The 19,188-nt window shown below is 43.1% G+C and overlaps 1 protein-coding gene across 1 annotated transcript in view; it reads left to right on the top strand.

Moving 5' to 3' along the window:
• The first annotated feature begins 297 nt into the window (after positions 1–297).
• Positions 298–19,188, top strand: part of LAS1L (LAS1 like ribosome biogenesis factor) — a 28,636-nt gene continuing 9,745 nt past the window's right edge. Inside the window, exons 1-10 of the mRNA XM_054839671.1 lie at positions 298–540; positions 1,250–1,375; positions 1,563–1,632; positions 2,779–2,860; positions 3,861–4,052; positions 5,950–5,996; positions 8,758–8,867; positions 16,530–16,615; positions 17,565–17,780; positions 18,977–19,112. Of these exons, the coding sequence (XP_054695646.1) occupies positions 344–540; positions 1,250–1,375; positions 1,563–1,632; positions 2,779–2,860; positions 3,861–4,052; positions 5,950–5,996; positions 8,758–8,867; positions 16,530–16,615; positions 17,565–17,780; positions 18,977–19,112 (1,262 nt within the window). The 5' untranslated portion in view covers positions 298–343. The remainder of the gene's footprint in view (positions 541–1,249; positions 1,376–1,562; positions 1,633–2,778; positions 2,861–3,860; positions 4,053–5,949; positions 5,997–8,757; positions 8,868–16,529; positions 16,616–17,564; positions 17,781–18,976; positions 19,113–19,188) is intronic.

Raw genomic sequence — 19,188 nt, 5'->3', positions numbered from 1 at the left:
GTGTGTTTTTTTTTCCCCCAACTACCTCAGGAACAAACACAACTATCCCCCACCAGCCTCAAAACACCCAAGGCCCTTTTGGCTGTGGACCACTGGCCCTGCAGCGAATCACTGGAAGAGACCCCCCTCTAAACTTGGGAGACGAGTCCTACAGCTCTCGGGCCAGCCCGGCGAACCCACACGGCCCGAGAACCTCCGCAGGCTCACGGCGCCGCACTGCCGACAGCAACCCGCCCGCCCCGGAAGCGGCGCCCGCGCGCCGCGCCCCGCCCCGCCCCGCCCCGCCCCGGAAGCTCGGCGCAGGCTCGGCGCAGGGAGCGGCGGCGGCGTGGCGGGCCGTGGCATGGCGGGCTGCGCGCAGCCGGCGTGGCGCCGCGGGCGGCGGTGTTTGTCCCCGGCCCGGAAGCGGCTCAAGCCGCTTCGGACTGTGGTGGCGTGGAGGGGCAGGGCGGAGTGGGACCAGGTGATGGTGGGGCTGTACTGCGGGGACAGCCGGCTGCAGCAGGAAGCGCTGGACCGGGTCTCGGCCTGGAAGAGTCGGTACGGGCCGCACACCGCGAGCAGGCCAGCGCGCTGCGGCCCTGCGGGGCTGGCGCTGCCTTCTAGGCCGCCTCCTCTGTACCTGAAGCGGCACTGCCGGCCCTCGGCTGGTCCCGACGCTCTCTGTCTTGGGCCCCGTGGGCGCCCGGGACCCGGCCGCAGCTCCCCGTCCCCGGTGCTGCGCCGCGGCCGGGGTTATGTGTGCAGATCGCCGGTACCGCCGGACAGGCAGCTCCGTCTTGCAGGGTGCCGCCTTCACGCTGTGTGCTTCGTGCACGTAGCTCGTGTCAGAAGTAGGCTGGCGCCGTGGGGGCCGGCGAGGCAGAAGCCCTGCACGCCTGCACTCTCGCAGGCTGGTTTGTCAGGGCAGAGTGCTGCAGCAAGCATATGCAGGGCCCCTAAATCGCTGCCTTGCGTTTGTTCTGCCCCTGCTGCGTCCATGCGCGAGGCCAGTCTAGGTATGGCATCTTTTATTGCATATGCGCTTAGCATAGCAGTAAGTACTCGTTTAACGTATGCTTAGGAGTAACCATGTAAGCACTCTTTTCCAAATAAAAGCCTTTTGGAACCAGCCTTTGATGCTGTTTTCTGCACAGCGTTTCTCAGGCTGTTGCGTACCACAGAGCACAAAAAGTATCCGGAAAGCCACACCTTTTGCAGAGGGAGTGTATTCTTGTGAGACTGCTCACCTGGTTTTTCCTTCGTCTAGGTATGGTCCCAAAATGCCTCTTGCAGTGGATTGCACCGCTGAACTGATTCGTTGCAAGGTCCTGGATTCATCTGGCAGATTGAAGTCACATGAGCTCATCCTTTCTTATGGGCTGGCTCTTGTAAGGTAGGGCTCTGAAGGCCTATGTGCTGTGAGAGAGAGACTGGGACAGGTAGCGTTATTCAGCTGTCTAATTTCACTTTGCATCTCTGGGACCACAATGTTATTCAGCCTGTGGGGGATTTGTCACTGGGGTTCCAAGTTTCTGTGCAGCTCTTGATAGTCATTTATCTTTTCTGTAACCTGCATGCAGGTTTGTCAACTTGATCACAGAAAGGAAACAGAAAATGGTCAGCATTCCTCTGAGACAATTAGCCAGAGAGGTAAATATCTAATAAGAGTTCCTTGATAATTTATGTATATACAGAAAGCATATGCATTGTCTATTAACAACACTGGATGGAGGGAGTTGTGGGGCGGGTCATTCTTTTGTAACCAAAATAATAGATACAGGTGCCAGTTCTTTCCAACTGCAAAGTTTTAAAGAGGCTTGATGTAACTAGATCTAAAACTTTATTCTTTAGAGTCAGATTAGGAGTAACAAAGGCTGATGTTCATTAAAGCGTTTTGAATCATATGTGATCAAAAGTCTTGATTTGCGTGTAGATGGTCCCACTTAACGTATATACCACACATTTTTGTTTCTTAACTACTAAGATATGGAAAAAGAGCTAAATCTATGGTTTATAAATTCTAGTCTTTGACAAGCAAGGTTATACATAAAAAGCGCTTAATCACGTTTGCAGGCATTTTCATCTCGTGTCTCACTTGAGTTGAGCTTGTCCACTTCTCTGTGGACCAGCTTGAGTCCTTTTATTGTTAGCTGCACTGAGCATTATATTTGGGTCTGAACAGCAAGTTCTGAAAGTGAAGAACAGATAGTATTTGAGACTCTCCTATATACGCAGCCTTGTCTGGGACCCCTGTGTGAGAATGATGAATGGATTTTTTTTTTTTTCTTTGCTAGGTTTTTAAGAAAGGTGCTGCTTCTCACCTTTTAAAACTGATCGAGCTTAAAAATGAAAGTCTTGGATAGTTGAAGGTAGTTGTCCTTAGGAAAGTTGCAAAAAATTTGAGTATTATATATGACATGATTTGTGTCTTTGATACACAAACTGTCATCCAGAGTGTTTCATCAGTTTAAATACAATTTAACTGCTTCTCAGTGTCTCGTTAAATTATACATAGCACCTCTGTCTAAAAAGACATGTGTTGTGAGTAACATTGAAGAACTTAAACTGTAAAATCCCAAGTTTGTATGGATCCTAGGCCACAGCAGGAGTGGGATCAGAGAGGAGGGGGTCTCAGCCCACCCTTGAAGTGGGAAGCTGGGGGACTGTGGTGCAGGAGTGGCCCAGAGGCGGCTGTTCCCACCCAGGTAGAGGTTCTCTGCAGCCTCATAGGGCTGCATGCAGTTGTGGCCTCATGCGGCAGGAACTGGCGAGTAACGCCCATGGCTGTTCTTCCAGGTGGACATCCCCATCTGGGTTGTGGATCTCCGGCATGAGCTGACCCACGGGAAGCTGCCACGGCTGGCTCTGTGCCGCAAGGGTGAGTGCTGCCGGTGGGCGGTGTTGGGAGGGTCTGGCCTGAGGTGTGCTCTGGGCAGCAATGCCAGTGCTGCAGGCCCTGGGGGGAGCACCCCTCCCTCTATTTTGGGGCAGGGCAGGCAGCAAGCTCGTCCTGGCAGGGAGGGTTGTGGTGTGAGACACCGGCAGGGTTTGCCGCTGCCCTGCGGGCGTAGCTGAACTGTGTCCGCTGGCTGCAGGCTGTGGTGCATCACAGGGAAGGTGTTCAGAGACTTTCTCCTTCCCTGCAAAAAAATACTGGAAACAACAGGTCGGCCCTCTTGCTTCTTTACAGCACAGGAAGTTCATCTCCGGGAAAGAGGTAAATGCTTTTCCTGGTGGTTTTAGAGATACCCGAGCCTCTTAGAAATCCCATTTAGGGAGAAACGCAGTAGGTGTTGCAAGCCTGAATGAATGAAAAACATGGTGTTTGAAGGGATTCCTGGGAATTTTGGGTTAAGCACTGACCAGCCAGTTAAACAACCTTCAGCAGGGTCCTTAGATGGAGTTGGGTAGCGAAATAGTGATGGGAGAAAAGGGGGTTTCTTTCCATTCTGTCTAATGTATGCGTACTGTAGTGTGTGCACAGAAGAATAATGTTATTGTTACAGACACTGTGTTGATCATGATGATACTAAAGAATTCACTCATTTTCTCATCAGAATGCCACTGCTGGGACTTAGTTTCTGCTTAAATTTGGCCTACCTTGAGTGAAGTGCAGCACTATAGCAGTGTCCCATCTTTTTTGTTGCCAGAAAAACAGTGGGTGGGTTTTACCAGGCCTGTGTTTTTTGTTGTTTGGTTGGTTATTTTTTAAACTCATTCACCTTTTCATTAATAGAGTTGTATCTGATTTCAGTAGTCGTAACTTGTTAACAGCATTGCTTTCCACAATGAAAGTTAGCAACGTGCCACCTGCATTATTTTTTTCCAGTAAGGCAGAAAACCTCCCTGAGAAGAGAATGTTTTCTGTTCTCCCTTAGGTTGTGATGTTGTGCTGGACTGGCTACGAAAGACGTATTGGAGCCGTCAGCTGGGCAATAACTTGTGTGAAGAAAGTGAGGATGAGGAAGAGGAGCAGGAAGAGGTAGAAGCAAATGCAGAGTTGGACAATGATGCATGGGAGATTCGAACCCCACAGCATGAGGCCTGTCAGAAACACAAGGAATTCCATGGTAGGTGTCCCTAGAACAGTGGCAGATACGAGGATTAGATATGTCCCATGCTAGAGAAAGCAATTTAAAACTGTCATCTTCTAGCCCTGACAATGCATAAAGATACACCTTCAGCTCAGGTTTTTGGATTCCTCTTTGGGCCGTGGTGGATTCTTGAGGTGACTGACTTTTTTATTATTAGCTCACGGAATATGTAGCATAAAATCTTTTACTTCTATTGAATATGCAGTATCCTAATCAGTAGCAACAGTTGTACTGGAATGGTTTAGGACCAAGCATTGTAAAAATTAGTTCTAGTGTCTTGACAGCCACGTTTTTGATAGAGGCCACTGCTGACAAAGGCGGCTATGGTGCTTTTATAGCCCTCAAAACTCTGTAGATTCATAGCTTGAGCAAGAGCAAGGTAAAGGCAGTTCAGCCAGTTTCAAAATACTTTGCACGTGGACAGAAAAATCACTAGCTGCCCATAGTATATAAAAAAAATAAAAATCACAGGTAATTCAACTTGGATGTAATTTAAGATTTAAAGTGCAAAATTGATAAACTGTTCCAGTAGTTGCTTTTCCACCACCAGAAGTCTGTGAACCCCAAATAAAGAGCTTTTCTCAAAGTGGATTTCTGGTTTGAATGACTTACTGGAGGAAGCAGGAGTTCAGATTAGATGGCTGGTCTGCGAGCTTGAGGCATGTGAGGTATCGAACAGTACCTCAAATAGTAAAACCAGTTAGTCTTTTTTTTTTTTTTTTTCTGACAAAACATGGCATGCTTATGGGGAGCAACTCACCCAACGGATTACAGCAGCCCAATTCAAGGTCCAGAGAGTGTGCAGAAATGATGAAGTGACCCTTATCGCTCCGTGGGAGGTCACACTAGGTGACTATAATGATCTTTCTGGCTTTAGGATCTATGGATTTGTTGCAAGTCTTTTCTAGATTCTTTTATAACAGACTCGTATGTAGATACAGTGGCTGTGATCCAGAAAGTATTAGCTAATTTGTTGTGCACTTTGAGTTTAATACAGAATTTATGAGAACAATCCAAACCTAGACGTGGTACTAAACTTTGTAATGCAGCAGGACTTACCACTTTTCTTGTCATAGTGTATGTCTGGGCTTCCGTCTGACTTCATGTTGGATGAGATCCAAGCATGCACTATTCCTTCCTCTCCCAGGAAGGGAGCAACCCACCCCCAGTTGCTGAAAGAGAGAACCACAGAATGATACAGTAGATTCTGTGATTTATATGTGCAGAGTAATGGAATGGCAATAGTATATCAGTCCTACAGCTCAAATGCATATCAAGTTTTATCTAGCTGATACTGGGTAGGCGGTGACGCTGATAGCAGTGACAATGACACCTGAATGGTGAAGTATTTTGAAAGACGGTGCTATTTCAGGTGCAGTAAAAGTGGTCCACAGATAAAGAAAGGACATTTCATGTAGATGGTAAATTAAAGTTCAGTAAAGTCCAATAAAGATATGGTTGGTTATTGAATAGCCACAGTGCTGTTGCAATAGATTTAAAATGCAAGTATAAGGAATACAAATATGCATCAGAACATGAACTGCCTATGGGAAGAATTTCTTCCTAAACTGATCTATTTAGGGATTTTTTTTGAGCTGTCTGGATTTATCCACTTGCCTGTCTTTGGCCACTGCGAGTGATAAAATACTAAACTCCCAGTTCAACCCCACTTAATAAAATTTATATTGCTGGAAAAGTCTGGGAGCTGTAGGAGTCTTCAGAGTGTTGTCTGAATCAGAAATTATGACTTCATTTGACTGATGTCTTCCTTGTGTGTATATTCAGCAGAACTAAGCAGCTTGCGGGGATACAAAATTCCCTTATATAGTTGATCCATTCCCTGTTTAAACTATATATTTATGTTTATTTCTAGAAAAAGTCAGAGATGTGCTGATATCCTACAAGAATGAGCAGTTTCGGGTAAGTGCAGTCCGATCATCAGCACTTTCGGTTCTTCTCATTTCCTGCTTGTGGCAATAAGTCTTCTCTTTGTTCTTGCCCAAAGTGAAGAACTGGTGCTCTTGGCCAGGCCTCATTTGAAATACGTCAGTGCTAGCTCGACTAAGTTGCTGTGCCAGGAGTTTATTGCATATAACTGCAGGGATCCCCTTTTTCCCTCTGTGTAGCATCCTCCCACAGTTTCAATCTGTCCAGAAGCATCAGTGATACAGAAGTGATATTCGTATCAGTACTGCAGAGGTGGCAGTAAGCCAGTGTCCACAGTGCTACCGATGCTTGTGAGGTTGTGTACTCTTGCCTAAACTAGTGCTACCATCTAGTGCATAGCCCACAGGGGACCTGTGGCTGCTGCATGTGCGGAGAGAGGCTCGGTTAGTTCCTTGTTCAGGTATCTCTCCTAGTGTTCTCGTACGTGGCTTGCCAAAGTAAAGTTTCACTGCTGAGAACAAGCAATTTGAGCTGTGATGGTTTCTAATGCGAACGCTTTGTTCGTGTTAATAAATGAGATATGTATTTATCGGACATCCCAAGTCTTCCTTGTCCAGGTGGACAGTGCTCAGTTTATCTTCGTTCATGCTAGTGTCTCTGGAAATTGAGACCTGTCATTCAGAAGTCATTAGCCCATGTTTTCTATCATCCATCGTATGTTTTTGCAGTGGCCCAGTGGCTGAGGTGCTGCGGTTCAGATTTGTGAATAATTTGCCCCAGAAATCTCTCTCTGCTCAGCTTCCCCTTCTTAATAATGGGATAGTTCTTAAGATGTGTCGAGAGCTGTGTTACAGACCCTGTAAAATGTCTTTGGATATGACCTCACCAACGTACTGTTGTTACTGGGGAGCTGTTCTCACTTTTATTTTGATTTATTTTGATTAATATTGTTAGGGCCTAAAGGAGAAAGTCTGCTAACATGCCAGTGAAGTGTAGGCTTAATCAGCAATGAGAACTAGGGTCAGGAATTTTATTGAAAATGAACATCCAGTTTCCTTCATTGTCTTGGTTTTGGAGTATATAACATGATTCTCCTTTGTTCATCCTTCCCTTTCTGTAGTTGGTACTGGCTTATTTTGTACATTTTGCATTGCATTGTAAAGGAGACAAATTGATTATATGCGGTGAGTGACCTCTTAACATACTAACAGAACAGAGGGAAGTATTTCAAACTGAATAGGAAAATGCAACTTCAAAATTTAAACTGGCCAGGGTTGAATGGGGGAAAAGAGTGAGTTGCTAAAGAGTAATTTCAAAACTTTTGTTTCGAAGCTCATGTGAAACTTTTCTTATCCCATCAAAATGATTTAATACTGGCTGAAGAGTAAACTCTGTTATATGCCTCAATTTAATTGTATGCTGCATACTGTGCTTTAGAAATTTCTCTGTTCACCCTGTAAGGCTGCCTTTCTTGTTAAATGATTTCAAGTGGTGTACCTCTAAGTCTGTCAGCTGTGACAAAATACAGCTGAAGTGTGAAAAATGAATGCTCTGTAGATATGTGTTGTGGATATAGCTTATTTTAATATATCATTTTTGCCACTCTGAGGTACACTAGTTGTACAGTATCTTTGCTAGTCTCTCTGCTGTGAGTCTCCCTGCATAAACGTAAAGTCTGTCTATAATCTTTTTCATGTAAGAAGGAGAATCACTTATATCTAAGTCATCTTTCTAACAGTGTAACTGTACAGTCTCTGGTCTGGATACTTCTCTAGCTATTTTGTTAACTACTTATTGTACTTAAAAGTTTATATAAATTTGTAAGGTGTAAGCTAGGCCAAAATAAGCTCTGTCATGAGGGCTGTGTATTTTGTTGTTTGATTGTTGGTATGGATAGGCTAGAGGTTCTTCAGTCACTTTAGGTCATGTCTTTGTACTTGATTTATCATATGAAGTATCTTTTGCGTGCAGTGGTAGCTTTGCATATATAGGTTAAGAGAGCTAATCACAGTCCTGAAAAATGACACCTTGTTTTTTCCGGTCTCATTTTACATTACATTCCTGCCTGGCATGAAAAATAATTTCTTCTTTTGTCTCAGTAGTTTTTGTCTTCCAAAAAGACTCTGCTAGATACTTGTTGGTGATGTAACATGCTTCATGCCTATATTTTATAGAAGGTGGTGATAGCAGAATTGCCACTTGGGTAGGTTGTAAGCATAGGTAGAAGGCATGCCTTGTCTTGTTAGACAGACTCATATATATATATCAAACCAAGAAACCACTTACTTTCAGAGGAGTACTAACCTTTAATATTCTCTCTTTCATTCTTGGTACAACCTGGTAGTCTGTTTTCTGTATTGTCCTACTCATTAGATGCCCCCAGCTGATTACAGGTTGCCTAGATGGCTGTGGATTTGGCATTTTGATCTACTGGCAAAACCTTGTCCCACGTAGGCAACCTTAATCCCTGCTGCACATGTGGAGTTAATGATTCAAAATGACTCTGTTCTGGATTGTGCTGAAGTCAGGGAGAGCAAGGTTTAGAACCAGAATGAGGATGCCAGGATTGTGACTCCTTGGTGCTGCTGCCTTTTTAATTCAGGCCTTTTCCAAGTATGACATGGCTTATATTAATTTTTAATATACCCTACTAAGAGGAACTTTTGTGAGTTTTTTGAAGTGTTGTTGGTTGCTGAAGTACATACGGCACGTGCATCTCCTCTTCATAGCAATGCGTTTCTGTTCACCGTTGGAGCATACTTTCTGTTAACGCTTGGATTTTTCTTTCACTCAGGTTATGCAGACTGTGCAGTCTGTTTCGAAGTCTCGAGAACTGTGGTCCGATTCATCTTCCGAAGTGGACTGGATTTTGGCTCAGATCAAAGACTTGATGCAAGAGAACAGGTACATCTCTGATAAGGATCTGAGGTGAAAGGTACAGTGCAGAGCTGGGCCTATAGACCTGTTGCACTGCCTTTTTACCATGTTTTTCAACTGATCATGGAGAAGGCAATTGGTTGATTTCCTCAACATCGTTGAGGATAGAGTTGTTAATCTGTGTTAATGAGTAATGTTTCCTGTGCCAGATGGTCTCCAAGGTGTTGTCCTTGATTTAGCTGTGCTGGCCCCAACGCATGTCAGCATCTTCAGTGTTTTCAAAAGCTCTCCCAACAGCCTTGTATAGGCTTTGGTTTCACAGTAACCTTTAGAATTCTTCAAAATTGCAGGCCAATATGTGGCCTCTTCTGTACTTTCTATCTTTCTATTACTACAGTGCCTCTAGGACCCAGTGTGTTGAGACTTTGTTATTACTATATAAATTTGCATGAAGATCCTGTCCCGCTCTGAGAAATATAATCAGTGTAACTGTAGAGGGGAGAGAGTATCACGTTACAGATAGGAGCTATAACTCCTGATGTTTTGAATATAAACGTATGCCATGCAAGCTGCTGATTAGTTTGAGGTTATCAGAATTGCCAGAAGAAAACCCTGAGGAAGAGCCTTGCACCTCAGTGGCATTGCCCATCGGTTGCTGAGCATGGAGTAATGATCAAGAAGGCGTGAAGACTCTGTAATGAGAAACATAACTTACTAAACATGAGACTTCTCTATATTACTTAAACTGCCTGTCACTAGGTGATTGGAAAGTACTGGTGGAAGCAAGCCATTGCACCTACATGTGATTCTGATGCTCTCTCCCTGAGCGCATCCCCTGTTAGCCACTGTCAGAACATGAATGAACCAAGTGCAGCTGCTTTTATATATAAATAGGTATTTGAACCCGGCATCAGCTACATGGTAGAGGGGAAACAGGCTGCCACAATACAGAACAAGGATTTTGAAAGGTTCGGGTGAGAACAAGAGACTTCAGTCTTATGTGGAAGTGTGGTTACTTTTCAAGTCTTCTCTACATCTGTCAGACCAGAGTTTCCTGTAGTGGGCTGTCGATTAAACCTTCACTACTGTGCCTGTCTGTATTGGCTGGAGCACAGGTATGTGGGGAAAGGGAAGCCTCTTTGGAGTTCTGTTCAGTGAAAAGATTAGGGCACACGATGAGTTTTATAACATATGATCCTAATATGGAGCCACTGCTGACCCAGGAGTGTGCAGTAAAAAGGGGAATCTCTAGTCTCTCTTTGGAAGTAGTAACTTTAAAACAAACAAACAAAACCCCCAACCCCCCTAACATGAATAGCCAGTTTTCTGCTGAATGTCTCCACAGCACTTCCCAACTTCAGGTTACAGGTGGTAGTCTGACTTGAAAGTGATGCTTGTGTACAGCATCAGCAGTTACCACAGCTTGGCATAAACTAGCTGCTGATAAGCTTGGTTACATTTTTCCCCTTGCTTCTGAAGGGTGCTTCTGAGTAAATAGCAAATACTCTGAGAGCAGCATAGTGGGGGGCGCCTGTGTAGGCCTGCTTGCGGTGTGTCTGGTCAGTGGGTGAGTAAACAAGAGTTTGCTGTCCTGTGATCAGCCTGGCACCTCTGAAACAGTTTAACAGGCTTGAATTCAAGTGTGGCTTTAAGCTGCTTGAATCTGGTCCAGTGGAGTGCTGTTCTGTACAGGTGTCGTGTTTTAACCCCAGCTGGTAACTAAGCGCCATGCAGCTGCTCACTCCTCCTCCTCCCCCCCCTGCAGTGGGATGGGGAGGAGAATGGTAAAAAAATCTCCTGAGTTGAAATAAAGACAGTTTAATAGGATAATAAAGGAAGAGAATAATTATATATATATATATATGTATATAAAAAAAAAAAGTGATGCACAAATGCAATTGCTGACTACCTGCAAAAAAACCCCACCACCCGGTGCCCAGTAGTCTTTTTTTAATTCCTTTGGCCAGTTTGGGTCAGCTGTCCTGGCTGTGCTCTCCCAGTTTCTTATGCATCTGGTGGGGTGCGGGAAGCTGAAAAGTACTTGACTTAGTGTAAACACTACAACTGTCTAGCAACAGCTAAAAACATCAGTGTGTTATCAACATTATTCTCATACTAAATCCAAAACACAGCACTATACCAGCTACTAGAAAGAAGATTCACTTTATCCCAGCTAAAACCAGGACAACAGGGTGCTGTCACCAGAATGTGGCGGCCTTTTTTTTTTTTATTTTATTACTGTTTATACAGGAAACTCTGGTCTGGCGGACATAGAGAAGACTTGAAAAGTAACCATCCCACCCCCAACACAACCTCTAGCTTGGAAGGAATCTGTGCAGTTGTCATGTTCTGTTAAACAGCTTCTGTTAGTCCAAAAGTGCCTGTGCGTGAATCTCTTCTAAAAAGCTGTTATTGTGGATGAGTAGTTAAGATGCTTTGGTGTTGTTACTGCAATGTGTAGGCTTGTGTCCTTGTACGCTGGTAAGTCAAATGGAAGGGTCAGACTTTTTCTGTCTTTCAAAAAGACCTATTTGTGGAAATATTTTAGAATAGCTGTATTTTTTGTTTTTACGTCCTTCCTTCTTCAGGTGTATGTGATAGCGTGGATTACAGGGCACCATTGAATTGGTGTGCTTAGGAGATGCTGCTTCCAAAATTAAAGCAGTTTAAAAAGTTTGTCATCTACCTGGGAAAGTCTTAGAACTAGGTGGCACGTCTCAGGAGCCTGATTTTATTTCCAGCTTTCACTGTCAGTTTTATGAGAGCTTTGTTTGGAATTCCAGCCCAGTAACTTAGCATCTCAGTTTCATACCCTTACCTAGGCGTGGCCTAAAGAAACGTCAAAGATGGGGCAAGAATCTGTGAAAAACAGCATCACTGGATCCTTTGTTCCAACAAAAAAGTCTGATGGTATAGTAACTCTAGGGTATCTGTCGTTTCTTATGTAATCAAATCTGGCAGTAACACTTTCATAAGAACTTTGTCTTCACTGCACTGTGCTACTTGAATAAGGCTTTTTTAATGGTTCCCTTAAGCATAGGCTTCAAATAAGACAAAGGAAACAGAGAGGAGGAAGCTGGTTTCTATGGCTATAAAAATGTATTTTTTTCTGTCTTGGGGGTTTTGTTTCTGTTAGCTGTTTTGTGGTTTCCTGCGTGACTGCTAATGATCAGGCAACTTCATTAAATGAGATGCTCTGATACACGGGGAAATCCCCCACTTACAGCAGCAGAGGATGGGGGACTGTGTCACAACTTACAGCTTGCAAAACTAACAAAGACCCAAACCCTTCAGCAGTGACACTACTGTAGAGAGATTTTGCAATGGTGTTTAACTGCCTTGTGTGCTCCCTGTTCAGAGAGAAGTTTTGGCAAGAATGTTTTTATTTATATATGTGTGTGTGTGTATATTATTTCCAGTAAGTACAGGTTCCACAATTCCAGACTTTGGGCCAAACTTGTGGAAAGGAAACATACATGTTTTCTGGATCAGAACAGCTTTGATAAGGAGTTTCCAACCCTTATTCCTTTTACTTTACAGTCTCTCTCTGCACTCCTTTCGCTTCTTAAAGCAGTATTAGCTCCAGAAAGTCCCAGGAATTGGGTGCCAGATTACATACTGCTAGTTTTGGTGCTTTTCTGTATTTTTCTGCTCTTGTCAACAATAAATGTCAGATAGGTCAGCTGCTGTAATGAAGCATTTTCCTTGATTTGTGCAGAGTGGTTTGACCGTATTCGCATATGTGCTTAGTCTTGGGAGCTGGCAGAGCCTGAGTAGGGACGGGGGGCACGTGTTATAGGAGAATGTGGAAGTCTGGTCACTCTTGGTGAGTTTCTCATTCCTTTATCAGGAGATAGAGAAAAGTGGGACAAGGGACTTGATTGACACCTTTCTTCAAAGGTGAAGAGATGGCCCTTACCCTTTGCCTTCTTCATTCTAGCTAGCACAGCTGGAGAGCAAGTGCTGAGCATGGCTCTGGTGCTGGGTACTGCTGGGGGTGCTAGTGTCCAGGCCACTGGGCAAGATCCAGTCGTGCATCACATGATAGCTCTGCATGGGTTTTGTTGCACATCTGCAATGCTTTCTGTGAAGTACCTGAAATAATAGTGATGTAAAGGGAATGTTTCACCAGAGTGACAGTGCAAGCTCGGCTCCACAGTTGTTTCAATGTGAGGCAGCAGTCATTGGAACCAGATTTTAGCAGGGTATTGAGGTACAGTAATTTTCCACTAACTGTTGCCATACCAAAGAGTTTCTTTATCCATTCTCAATCTCCATTTTTAGTTCAAGCAGTGTAGGCCAGATGCTGCCATGCTTCCCCTCATTTAACCTTTCTTTATGCCTCCTTTCCCCATTTTAATCCTGCAGGATGAAAATTATGTCCTTGAAAATCAGTTTAAGACAATAAAAATTCACATATTGAACCTTGCTGGAGTGTCCTTTCTGCAGACCAGCTATTTAAACCAAACAAACCTACAAGCATACAGTTGTTGGGTTTTGAGATTGCTACCTTCACTACACCTTTAAGAACACCTGACCGTGTGTCAAAGTTGAGCTGGGCAGCGGGGGGAGAAAGTAAGAAAATTCTACTAACTTCTGGTCTCTTGCCATCTTCTTGGCAGCCTGCTGACAGAACTGTGATGACTTATTCAGGAAGTTTTGGGGTTTGCTTCATGCAGCCAGGTCCTTGTCTCAAAACCCAACTTGCGCTGTTCTCCTGTCTGGATCCTTAAGGGAGAATCTTAGTATCATACAGTTATTTGTTTTGCAAAATGCAAGTGGCTTAATAAAGAATCCTATTCCGTGCCTTTACGTTGTTTAACATTAGAAAATTGCTTGAATAATAACAGTTTTTCTTGAGAGAGAAAATGATTTTTCAGTTAATCCGCATTTTCTACTGAAGCTCTCCTCTGTTGGAATACTTCCACTGTGTTGCTCATTTCAGAGTAATAACAGGACAAAGGCCACATTGCATCCGAACAAATGCTACACTTGCTTACATAAAATAAGTGTCCTTATGGACGAATGCAAAATCCCAGTAAGAACCAAGTTGAGCTAGCTGAGCACGGTGAACACTCAAGCAAATCACAAGTACATCCTTCTTATGGAAGGGAGACAGAGGTGTGTTGGAAGCCTCAGAATGGTAGAGCAATCCAGGATTTGGCACTCTCTCATAATTCATCCTTGAGAGCCTACTGCAGCTCATGCTATTTTTATTCCAGCATCCAGATGCAACTTTTAAAGAACACAAGCTGTTGTATTTATAGTTAATGGAAGGCTGTGCCTATATCCAGCTTTTTAGAACCACCTACACATTTTCCTTGAGAGCCCAAAATGAGTAAGAGCAGTTCCCAGAAAGGATTCATACATGTACCTTCTATTTCTGTTTATTAATAATAGTCTGTTAACTGGATTGCAAATGAGACCTTATTGTGCTCTGGTTTCCATTGGTCTTTATATAGCAACATAAATACAGTGATAGGGCATGGGGTTTCTCTTAAATGCAGATTTATCTATCTTTAGAGGGAATTCTCCATTAAATATTCTTGTGTGAATGGTGACAGAAAATCTTATTTCTTCAGCAACTCAAGAAAAGCTCTACCTTCTGTAGCCCTTGCTACCAGTCCATTCTCCATCATGACATTTGTTTGAGAAGGTGAATAATAGTGTGCTACCAAAGCAGCAATGAGTGTGCAAGTACTTATAATCAAGTCATTTTTTTACTTAAAAAACAAAGAAACTCCACAAGCTTTAAACACATGTTTGTGCATATATGTTTATGTAAGTGAGCACAGGTTCCTATAAGTTGTTTTTTAGTACCATTGTGGTAATTGCTTCTGCTTTGCTTCATACCTGTCCTGAAATGCTGCAACCATTCACTCTCTGAGTCACATGGAGCCTGTCGTATCACAAATGCAGCTGGGCTAGTGCTTCCCCAGCAGCCTCTTTGGGAATCTGGTTTTCTGAAGGACTGATTAATGGTACTTTCCTTCTCAGCTGAAGACAGGGTTGTTCCTGCAGTCTCCTATGTATTTCTGAAGATGCTTAAGGACTCAGCTTCTTGGTTTCATTTAAGAAAGAAATTATTTTTTTATTATTTTTTTTTTTATTACTCACGGAAAATAGACTGCATGGGAGGGAGGAAGGCTGGCGTGGAATGCGTTGACAAGCTTGTGACTTCTTTAGGTTTGGAAACTTGGATTATGGACCCAAGGATAACAGAGTTTGGGTTCTCTTGAATATGTGAAGCGACCTATGAAAGTGTTTTTTTAATTTAGCATACCTATGTAGTTCTGCATAAAGCCTTTCATTTCCCCTATCAACATACCCTGTAATTTGGATTGTGCAGAGGGCAGAAGATCCCTTTAGACCTAGAGCAAATTGAGCTGACTGCCAAGGATCCTCTGCTCTCTGCTTTGGAGAACTGACCCAGTGGACCTTTCTTAGATGTTGTTCTGCTTAAATGGTTCTCCACTGAAGCCGACATCTGCGTAGAGATGTCCTTACTAGTTGGTGATGATCAGTCATTGCATACAGGAATAATGGTAATTATGCTGGAACAGTTTCCAGAAAAGAGAAGGATTGAAACTGGATTTCGTTTTTAGAAAGAAATTAACATTCTACCACTTGCCTTCTGATCTCCCACCACATCATTACTTATGACAAAGTGGTCTAGTGTTTGTGTGCATTGTTTCTGTACTCTGAGATCTTCATCTGCTGTTTGTATTTATAAAAATCCTGTATTGAATCTAAGCCATGCTTAGTTTGGTGTGGCTACTATCTTGCGAAATCCAGTGAGTTTGATAGCAAAAGCAGTTGTTTCTGTGGAATTCATTCACTGTTTGAAAATGGCCACATTGATTTTTATTCTAAGAAGTATTTATTTTAGTGCTGTATTTTTGCAAGGATAGAGAAGCTCATGGGTAGAAGTGTGAACAGAATAACTCAAGAGGATCCCATGGCTGGAAATTGGGGCAGTTGTGGGAATTTTACTTCTGTCCCTTTTGCTGTATTTTACTTTTAAGTGTCAGTTCAGTCTACCTATGTGGGTCCCTGCAGTCTTCCGCTTGCATTAAGCCAGCCTAATAGGAGATGAAGTGGTCCTTGAGCTGGACCATTCAGTGCTGTCAGACTAATTGAAGTTCACAGGATAGCTCTAAGGGCAGGAGACATCCAAAAAGAGCTGTAGGGAAGAGCAATTTTGACCCTACTGCAACTTATCTGCCAAACAGCTGTGTGAAGTGTGCCTTGCCAGCAAGTCAACAGGGTTGGCTTTTCCCCTGAAATTTAACCTAGCTCTATGGGCAGAGGTCCTCAAATCTTGGCTGGCCTGCTGGCAGAAGACTTGGATCATACTGCAAACTGTAGTTATTTCAGTTCCTGTGCTTTTGAAATGTTTATGACAAATTTTCCTGTGCTTTTGAAATACCAAGGTGTTTGCAACTCGATCAGAAATGTTTCCTTCAAGGTTCTGGTTCTGTTCCAGTTTGCACAACTGCACATTCTCTCCAAGTCTAGTGGGATCTATCCAGCCCAAAACTGGCATAAAATTTTAGGGCCTTACAACAAGCTGTATCACCTCCTCATAGTTCCAGGTATTTGGCTCTCAAACTGCTTTCAGAACTGGTGCAAGTGGCGTTTTAATATGTAAAGGAGTAAGTGGCATTAATAAGACTCTGATTGCTCTAGGGAGACAGTGGCTGAAGCTCTTCTCAGTGATGGCTTTCTCATCCCAAAGATGGATTGTCTGAAGATGCTAAATATCAAGTATGAAGGTTAGTGTTTTGGGCACCGCATAAGTAAAAAGTGCATAGCTAGTGTTACATCCAAGTCTGTTCTTTTTTTCTCATTATATTGAAATATGTAATTCTCTGCATATTTTTCATATATCTGAGTCCTTAAACTGTCCTCTAAAGTCTGTTCTCCAGACCCCTTTATGGCCATGCTTAGTTATTGCTTTTGCATAAATCACTGCCCATGGAAGGATAGCTCTTCAGCACTGGCCAGAATGTCTTTTGAAGCTTGTATCTCTGCCCTTACCTGCAATAGTTACTGATTTAATGAACTCCCACTAGTTTCTTTTCTACATTGAAGGTGTGAAGCAAATCTAAATGGGTTTTTTGAGCCTCATTCACCAGTTGCATCTTAGTTCCATGCTGCTGCCCATATGTGTGGAGTTGCATGGATTTTCTGCAAGAGAATTAGGTACCTAGAGGCGATGAAAATTAAGGATTTGTCTATTTCCCTGGGACCTCTTGGAAACACCAGACAAAGAACTTTCCAAGACAGATCCTCAAATTTTTGTGACGCTATCCCAGTAGTAAAAATGTAGGAGCTTTTTGATTCTGTGTTGTTTTATTCAGTGTGCCTTCTCTTTGCAGTATATTTTTAGACAGAATAGCTCTTCATTATGTGTGAAGTAAGCTGAAAGGGATTAGCAAAACAGGTAGGTTTTCCTGTGGTTTACCATGTGATTAGATCAGGCATTGTACTTTTTGCTTTCACGGAGCTGTTGTGTTAATTATCAATTTGCTGCTTATTTTACTTCCCTAGCATAAGAAAATAATAGTTCCAGGTTCAGTGAGCATTCCAGCAAATACCCTATAACCAGTGATCTCAAAGCAGACTACTTTAGTTTGGAACAAGTGTCACACTTGTGGTTCACAAAAAATTACAAACCAGTGGTTTTCTGCTTCTCTTTTCTTCTTCTTCTTCTCATTGCAGCAAATAAAGAGGTATGGCAGTTTAAAATTCCACAGACGTTTTACTGCTTTTGGCAGCCTTTGCTGACAGGCCTCCTTTCCCGAAGTTTTACGCAGATCCTAATAGAGAAAATGTTTATGGAGCTGAAGGAATGTTCTGACTCTTCAGAACTCCGGCCTCAGTTCTTGATCAACTGGATTTCTGAGATGCTGACTGGCATTGCCAAAGTAAACACCGGTGAGTGTGTCTTGAATTTCTGTGTGTAAAAAACATAAGCGTCTCTTCTGTACTATTGTGAAAACTGGGAGAGTGATGTGACCTTTAGATGGAAATATGGAATCATCTAATTATTACATTTTGTCATGTGAACGTAGAGCTTTTATTATTGCATTTCTTACACTTTTCAACCTGCAGCTTATGTATATCATGCATTTCTTAGCAAAAAATTGAAATTATTACTGGCAACTTTGCTGTAGCCTCCTCAAGACAGGAAAAGACAATCTCTCCCATGACAGATCAGGCCCTTAAGTGCTATTTTTTCCAGATATTAGTACTTGTAGGAAATAGCAATAGTAGATAACAAGTAAAGATGTTGTATGCAATGAGTTCCCTGTTCCCTATTCTTTCCTCACTTAACAGAAGCCTGTGTTTACAAGGTACTTAGGTAGTCTTACTGTCCTTTTTTTAATCCTATCACAGGATTTTCATACCGTCTAAACTTACATAGAAGTGATAAGTAATATTTTGTTTTCTGCTCCTAACTCGTTAGAACTGTATAAATTGGCAAACTGTACGTTTCACTCCAGAGACGGGGACACAGAAGAGCTTTAATTATTGGAAGCGTGTCACAGGATTTCTGCTAACAGGACTTCTATACTGCGATATAGTGTATCCCTGAGGAGGTTTCCAGCTGGTTAATTTTGCCACCACTTCTGTCTTTCCCTGGTCTGGCTCAGTCTGTACCAAGATTTTGCCAGTATTTGTGGCAGTCATGGGTTCATGTTTGATGCTTTCAGTCAGCACTGAGCATATCTATTGTGTACCAAGACCCCTGAATGGTAGTAGTTCCTACCTGTTGAGTTTACTCATGGCAGTGCTACCTGGAACGATCTCAGGTCCCAGAAGCAGTATGCTGCATTTGGGACAACACTGTACAAACACATCTTGTGGCTTTCTTGTCTGGGATGGCGTGGACGGAACCAGCTTGGGAATGTCTGCACCTCACTGTGGTCACGTCTTGTGGAGCTAACCTAGCTGTCGGTGCAAGTCCCTTGTGACAACCTTGTTGTATTTGGTCAGTACATCTGGTCTTGGACTTGGATTGGAATGCTGGCTTATTTGAGGATGAGTGTTCCAGTAAAAATGCAAAGGGAGGAAGGGCATATTTTTAATGACTTTTGAGCACCTTGTTGTTTTCATTATCTTCTTTGAAGGGAAGAAGAGACAGCACTGTAACAAACAGGTGTCCGTGAAGGAGCTGTTCCTCCATAAAGTTCCTTTGCAGTGGATAAGACTGACTGATAATTGCTTGGAAGCTCCCTGCTGGGCAACCCCACACCTTCTTCAGCTGTAAGTTTGATCCTGTGACCTAGAAAAGGCACAGCAAACAGTGCTGTGCAGTAGCTTTGGCCCACTCCCTTGTGGT

This window comes from Grus americana, chromosome 12, assembly GCF_028858705.1.
Source record: "Grus americana isolate bGruAme1 chromosome 12, bGruAme1.mat, whole genome shotgun sequence".
Lineage (NCBI taxonomy): Eukaryota > Metazoa > Chordata > Aves > Gruiformes > Gruidae > Grus > Grus americana.
This window is presented reverse-complemented; position numbering and strand designations above follow the sequence as displayed.